The 7090-nt window shown below is 43.6% G+C and overlaps 1 protein-coding gene across 2 annotated transcripts; it reads right to left on the bottom strand.

Annotated features, from left to right (window-relative positions):
- Positions 1-279: 279 nt before the first annotated feature.
- On the bottom strand, positions 280-7090 carry FAM217B (family with sequence similarity 217 member B). Of its 2 annotated transcripts, none has more exons than XM_032218504.1 (4): positions 6670-7090; positions 3030-3138; positions 2847-2929; positions 280-1801 (listed from the first exon to the last, which is right to left on the bottom strand). In XM_032218504.1, exons 1-4 carry the CDS (start codon positions 6762-6764, stop codon positions 637-639), a joined length of 1452 nt encoding a protein of 483 aa, XP_032074395.1. In that variant the 5' UTR covers positions 6765-7090; the 3' UTR covers positions 280-636. The 2 variants fall into 2 exon arrangements, with proteins under 2 accessions (XP_032074395.1, XP_032074396.1); XM_032218505.1 differs by having other exon boundaries at positions 6675-7090.

The following is a 7090-nucleotide window of genomic DNA, read 5'->3' as shown; positions in this document are numbered from 1 at the left end:
AAGCTAAAATTAATCCCTAAACCTAAACCTAACTCCCCTAAACCTAATCCTAAACCTAACCCTTAACCTAACCCTAACCCTTAACCTAACCCTAAACCTAACCCTAACTCTAACCCTTAACCTAACCCTAACCCTAACCCTAACCCTTAACCTAACCCTAACCCTAACCCTAACCCTAACCCTTACCTTAACTTGAATTGGCTTGCTTTCAAAGCGCTATTTAAAGCGCCCTTTTTTCTCTGCGGTCGCTGTTGTCGCCCTGCTGATGACATCAGCGACGCGGTTTAATCGGGCGCGCTTTAGTGGAGCACGGTTTTGTCGTGCCACGGATTTGATGTTACATGCTTATGGAAGGAGTCCCAGGAAGACCAAAAATCTCACACTGTAATTGCAAACATCACAAGGGCGAGGATACCTATGTGCCCAATAGTGTAGTTGAGGAAGAGATGAATCACAATTCTTGTCTTCAGGGCACCAATCACAACATAGGATGAGAAGTCGAGGACAGGATGACATCTCCCTGTGAAAGTCTACCTTCGAAGTTCAAGAACCACCATTCTACATTCTTCCTGCAACAAGGAAAAGGGAGGTGCCGGACCTTGCTGTACCAAAGCAATAAACCCCACCGCCCCAGCATTATTTAAATTTGCACCGTGTTTGTTTCAGGCCGTTTGCTTTTAGCTTGGGATCTGCTGAGGCCTTTTTGGGAGGTGTGTAATTATTCATCTTTCCATTCTTGGGATTTGGACATATATGGGCTGGTAACCCCTTAAGGGGGACGGTGGAGCCGTGGAATGAAGAAGACGGCTTGGGAGGTCTCATGTTACCAGCTCCATGGATCATGGGGGATTCCTGCATCTCAAAAGAAGGCATACTGGCCAAATGCTGCTTCAGGGCAGGCCGCTTTTTGGTCTCGTTCTTCGCTTCCGCTGGTCTCCTCTGATGGGCTGATGAGCCTTGGTTGGGGGGTCCATTGCCCTTTAACTGACTCTCAAGGGATGCCACCTGGCTGGTTTTGTCCCCATGGAAGTCCTTTTTGAGACCTGCATTGGGGAGTCTTGGAAAGTTTCCAGGGAGAGTCAACTGTTTATTGGCTAAAGGGCTGTGCAATAACTTGCTTTTGCCGGAACTTTTCAGGGACCGGAGGACGCTAGGAGCAGTCTGAGCCCGAGCTTTGGTTCCCTTTCCTTTCTCCGCTTGTACAGTTTGCGTTTGCAGCCATTCCAGCTCCAAAATACGATCCACGTACTTCTCAAGAAATCCAGTCGGTTCCGGGCGGGGTTCCGATTTGCACTCGGTGTTGATGAACGCAGCCAACCCTTTCAAGTCCCAGGTGTTAAAAGGTGGCGGGAGGAAGTCTGGGTAACGGTAGTCCGGTTGCTTCCGTTGCGTCTCGAAGTGGTGCTCAAAGCAAAGAGGGTCGATCTCCTCAGCTCGCAAATTGAGCTCTGGTGGAGAGCAAGGCGACGGAGGGATAGGAATTCTTTCGGAATCGGAAAGGTCGCTGGCGTCGTCTTCCTCGGAGTCTTCCTCTTTCATCATTTGCAAAGATCCGAAGTCCAGAAACATGGCCTCGGTCGTAACCTCCTGACAGGAAAGAGCGCTGGGGCCTGCTTCCTCCACCTCCTCTCCCGAGTTCCTTTCCAAATCGCCTTTTGGTCCGCCATAAAACCTCTGAATCCTCGCATCTTCTGTCCCGCTGAAAGGACTCCACAAGACATCTTTAAATGCAGTAAGAGTTTTGTTACCCCCGGCCTCGTGACTTTTTCTAACAGGAAGTTCTCTTTTCAACCTGGGCACTCTGTGTGAGGAAGTACAAGTGTTTGGGTTAGTACAAGTGCTGGTTAGGGCAAGTGATTCCCTAAAAAGGGAAAGAAATAAAAAATACTCATGTTGGCTTTAAAAAAAAATCCCAAAACAATGTATCTGACTCAACCCTAAATCACTTGGGAGCCTAACATTACAAAACAGAAAAAAGAGAAAACACAAAACACACCAACAGATGAGTAAGGCGATGACATCAACAAACATGAGGGCTCTTTGGTGCTCTCTGAGCTTGGCTGTTTTCTTCAAGATTAGAATTAGAATAACAGAGTTGAAAGGGACCATGGAGGTCTTCTAGTCCAACCCGCTGCTTAGGGAGGAAAACTTACACCACTTCAGACAAATGGTGATCTAATCTTTTCTTAAAAACTTGGAGCATTTACAACTTCTGGAGGCACATTTTCCCATTGATTAATTGTTCTAACTGTCAGGAAATTTCTCCTCAGCTCTAAGCTGCTTCTCTCCTTGATTATTTTTCATCCATTACTTCTTGTCCTGCCCTCTGGTGCTTTGGAGAATAGCTTGACTTCCGCTTCTTTGTGGCAGTCCCTGAGATATTGGAACACTGTTTCATTACCCACACTAGGCAACATTATCAGTAAATACTCGGTGATGTTATGCCTAATACCTGTGCCAAGATGCTTATTGCTGCGTTCTGGAATCAGTGCTCAAGGTAAGAATGTCACCCAGTGCTCTGAAGTCTTATCCAGAAGAATTAAAGAGTCATCTCATCTGGTGGAATCTATTATCATTATGACTATCATTATATCATTGTAAATCATTGATCAAGGCAACCAAACTCTTTTCATTATTAATCCTTAAGGAAATTAATGCCAGGAAATTGGCACCATCTGACCAGAATACCCAGTGATCACAGAGGTTGTATTTTCAACTTATCAGTACTTTTTATATCCCATCGTTTTTAAGATAATTGTACCTCCCTTTATCCATTCCCGACTGCCTGTGAAAAACAAATCTACTTCTTATTCCAAAAGTGCAACCATATTAAAAAAGAACTTCACCTGTTTGATGGATGCCCTTCATAAACCTGCTTTTTTTCTTTGTATTGAGCTGTTATCTGTCTGTCTGTAGCCTCTACGGGAACCTAAAAGAAATGAATTAACGTTTAATTAAAATTGCAGCGGTATGGAAGACATGAGCATCTAAGGATAATTTGCATTCGGTAAAAATATAAGTAGTCTCACCTTTTCTGCAACAGCAGATGTGTTTTTCGCTGGCCTCTTGGAAGAAGGTTTTAGAAACGTTGATTTCTTTAGTTCTTTTGTGCCTGAGTGGTTCTTTCCTCCACTGGAACTATTTGATTAAAAAGAGGAGTTTTGTCAAAGATGGATGTTGCGCGGGGGAAGAAAAATTACACCTTTATTTTAACAGGACAAGTTTACATGTATATTGCTCTTTTGCCTTAGAAATCTCTTAATTTTTGTTCTGGTGATTATTCTCATAAAAAGCTTATTAGGAAAGAAATATATAGCATTTTCATTGAAGCAAATCCATTTCTTTTTCTTTCCTGTAAAATGCGTATCCATGTGAATTAAATGGGTGGGCACTGATAGGACACTGGTGATAAAATGTTTACAAATACGTCTAAACTTGCATTTTCTAATTCATGATTAGATCCAGTTCTCTCTCCCTCCCCCTTCAAACAAATAAATATCTGACATTAAATAGAGAATAAAAGAAAGAAGGTTAATATTGTCGAGTCTCTGAACAGTCTCCTATGCAAACTGTTGTACCATTACATATTCTAAAAATGTAAACCTGTAACTAGGACATTATCAGCTCATGGAAAGAACCCAATCTTTGAGTGAATAATCTGTAAAGAATCAATAACTCAGGAACTACTTTACTAGGCATAGGGCCATGATGGTGAACCCATGGCATGTCCTTTGTGGACCCATGCAATTGCCAGGTTCTGTCACTTTCATGCGTGTGCAGCCAACTGCTCTCTTCCGGGTTCCGTCACATGCATACATGCTGGCCAGCTGGTCTTCGCGCACGCATGCTATGGAACTTGGAAGTGCAGCTGGCCACCACATGCATGCACACCAGCCAGCTGCTCTCTTCCAGATTTCGGTGCTCCAGCACATGTGCTCCTGTTTCAGCCCTCAGTGCCAAAAAGGTTAACCATCATTGGCATAAGGCTTTGTTAGTTGACATCCATCTGCCTGGAAATTTGGATCCTGAAAGATTGGTGTACTCCTCATTCCTTGAATTAAATAAAGTCATCTATCAGAATTGCATTAGGGGGAAAAAACAGGATAAATTGGAATCACTTAATGACCTTGTGATTCACTGAATGACCATCTGATTCTCTTAGCCATCATAAAATGGTTGTAAAATCAGGCATGGTCAAATGGTGACATGCTTAACTGCAACACAATCAAAATTCAGGGCTTAATTGTGGTTAAGAAGTACCTATATTTATTTTTGGTGTTTTATTGACTTTATTGCAATTATTTTGTTTCATTGTTGTAATTCACCCAGAGTCACTAATAATCAAGTGGTATACAAGTTTATCCACATCATCCAGATCTAATTGGTTTTGGACCTAATTCTCTTTCTGGTCTGTAATTTTTGCTAGGAAACCTGTTGCAAGTGGGATTCATATATCCAAGTGATTTTCTCATAAAATGCCATGGAAAGACATGAAGGAAAAGTTAAGGAGCTTTTAAAGTACTGTTTTGCAACAGATGCCACCTTGGCTTGTTTAGAAATCTAAGTCGGGGCAGGGTTGATCTGTGCTCAGATGGAAGATCATTAGGAAATACCAGAAATATAAACTAAGTTAGGAAAAGTGAAGACAATCCATTGCCATATTAAGCAAAAAATAAATAAAACATCTCTCAAGTATTTGTTTATAAGTCAAACCTGACCAGAAGATTAATACTTTTTAGTTTAACTTATATTCTCATGAGAGTTTGCCAGGGGAAAAAAATGAATCTCTCACCTTTCTGAAACTTTAACTTCCAGAATTCCAAGCTGCATTGCAATCCAGCAACACAGAGGAAGCCAGATTCAGAAACACAGATGTCCAGGCTGGCTGGGGAATTCTGGGCGTGGAAGTCCACAGATCTTAAACTTGCCAAGATGGAAGAAGATTGCTATAAATATTAGCCACTGGGACTATAGCAATAGCAGTTAGACTTATATACCGCTTCATAGGGTTTTCAGCCCTCTCTAAGCGGTTTACAGAGTCAGCATATTGCCCACAACAACAATCCGGATCCTCATTTTACCCACCTTGGAAGGATGGAAGGCTGAGTCAACCCTGAGCCGGTGAGATTTGAACAGCTGAACTGCAGAACTGCAGTCAGCTGAAGTAGCCTGCAGTGCTGCATTTAACCACTGCGCCACCTTGGCTCTACTACCTGAGAACATGTGCATTGATGCCTTTGCTGGTATCCCAGATGATGTTCTGTTTTTTATTTTGTTTTTGTTTTTTTGTTTTGTCAAGCATGTATAAGATAATAGATGTAAGTATAAACATGATTATGAATGCATGAAATGGATACGAATAAATGGGGTTGCTAGGACAAGGATGGTAGGCACATTGGTGAACTTATGCATGCCCCTTACAGACCTCTTAGGAACGGGGTGAGGTAGACAGTCTAAGGTTAAAGTTGTGGGGGTTTGGGGAAGAAACCACTGAGTCAGGTAACACATTCCAGGCACTGACCACTCTGTTGCTGAAGTCGTACTTTCTGCAATCGAGTTTGGTACAGTTTACCTTAAGTTTGTATCTATTATCTGCTCGTGTATTGTTGTGGTTGAAGCTGAAGCCGTCACTGACAGGTAGGACATTGTAGTAAACGTTCAACATTGCAAAGCCCCTTTTAGATAACCCTTAAACTTCACCTGTCACTTTATTCCATAATATAAACACAGGATACCTGTGGCTTGTTTTTTCTCACCTTCTTCTGAACAGGGAGCAGCTATTCCCCTCCCAATACTAACAAGGTTTCTGCAATATAAGAGACTTCATCTCAAAATAACTAGCAGGGGGGGGGGGGGGGAGAAAAAAACGACATCACTCACTTAGCAAAAAAAATTCTCGGACTTCCGGCAAGAAGCTGAGTTCAACGCAGAGATTTTACTGACTTTTGTTTCTTTTTTCCTTTTTTTTAAAATTTCCTTGGTTTTAATATATTTTAGACTGTGTTTGATAAAAAGCTATACCGTGTACGGGCTCTGGGAAGTGGGGGGGGGAGGGAGGTGGGGTCACAGGGGGGAGGGGGGAAATATAGTATGTGCTAGATTTTAAAGTAACATGATTGCACTTGTATACTGTTGCTTTTTTAATTCTAGTGTAAAAATAGGAAGCTGAATATATTGATAGATAGTAGAAATACGGAGGGAGGGTGAGATGGAAGGGAGGGAGTGTATTGGGAGAGAGGAGTGATAGAGGGGGAGGGGAAGTAGGGTAGAGGGGAATGTTGGAGGGGAGAAAGGAAAGTTGGAGGGGGGTGAAAGAAAGGGTGTATGGAGGGTTGAAGTGGTATATTGGGTTTGTATTTTGGGGAATATTGTTGACAAGGATGGCTGTGTTTATTGCTCAATGTTATATGGCCCCGGTTATGCACAGTATATATGTGACTGTATGAAATGAAAATGAAAATAAAACATATTTGAAACAAAAAAAATTCTCTATGCTCAGCGATTAAAAATAGTCTGGACTGCAAAGCATCCAATGAAAACCCTAGGAAGGGATGCTAAAGGGAAAATCGTACTGACAATTCGGCATTTCGACCCCCCCACCCCGAACTTCGGGAAAACACAAGCCATCCTCCACCTGCATGCACCTTCCAAAAAACGAAGGATCCTTACGTTACCATTCCGCTCCCTTCGTGGGTTTCATGAAGCAGGTTTTGCAGGCTTCCTCTGTGCAGGGAGACGGGATAACCTCCGATGCCCGGTCCCATTATAGGGGGAGGAAACGCGCTTTAGTTTTTTGTTTTTCTTTTCCTCCGGATCGTTGCAAGCCACCCAGGCCAAATCAGGGGGAAGCCCCTCGGCGCACCATATAAAGCCGCTGGTACCCCTGGCCCGGTTCTCGGAGCGGCTTCATGCCTCCGCACGGGGAGCTGCGTTGCAACGCCGCTGCCGGCTGCCACCAAACCAGAAGCCGGTTTCTACGGCGGCTTCAGCCAGCGCCGGCTCCATCCACCGATACCTGCCGGGCCCTCGCGAAGCCGGGCCAGCCGAGATGCCTCCGAGACGCGCGTGCGACATCCCGCCACCGTCTCCC

This window comes from Thamnophis elegans, chromosome 5 (genome assembly GCF_009769535.1).
Source record: "Thamnophis elegans isolate rThaEle1 chromosome 5, rThaEle1.pri, whole genome shotgun sequence".
NCBI classification, from domain to species: domain Eukaryota; kingdom Metazoa; phylum Chordata; class Lepidosauria; order Squamata; family Colubridae; genus Thamnophis; species Thamnophis elegans.
Note: the sequence above shows the minus strand (reverse complement) of the source record. Positions and strands in the feature narration are given on the sequence as shown.

Bases quoted from the DNA above. Each gene is read 5' to 3' on its own strand.
- FAM217B (XM_032218504.1), bottom strand. From the start codon at position 6,764: ATGGGACCGGGCATCGGAGGTTATCCCGTCTCCCTGCACAGAGGAAGC. The intron at 3,139-6,669 runs GTAAGGATCCTT...TTAATCAAATAG, and splicing joins GAAGGGAGCGGAATGGTAAC to TTCCAGTGGAGGAAAGAACC. The intron at 1,802-2,846 runs GTGAAGTTCTTT...TTCCTCACACAG, and splicing joins GAAGGGCATCCATCAAACAG to AGTGCCCAGGTTGAAAAGAG.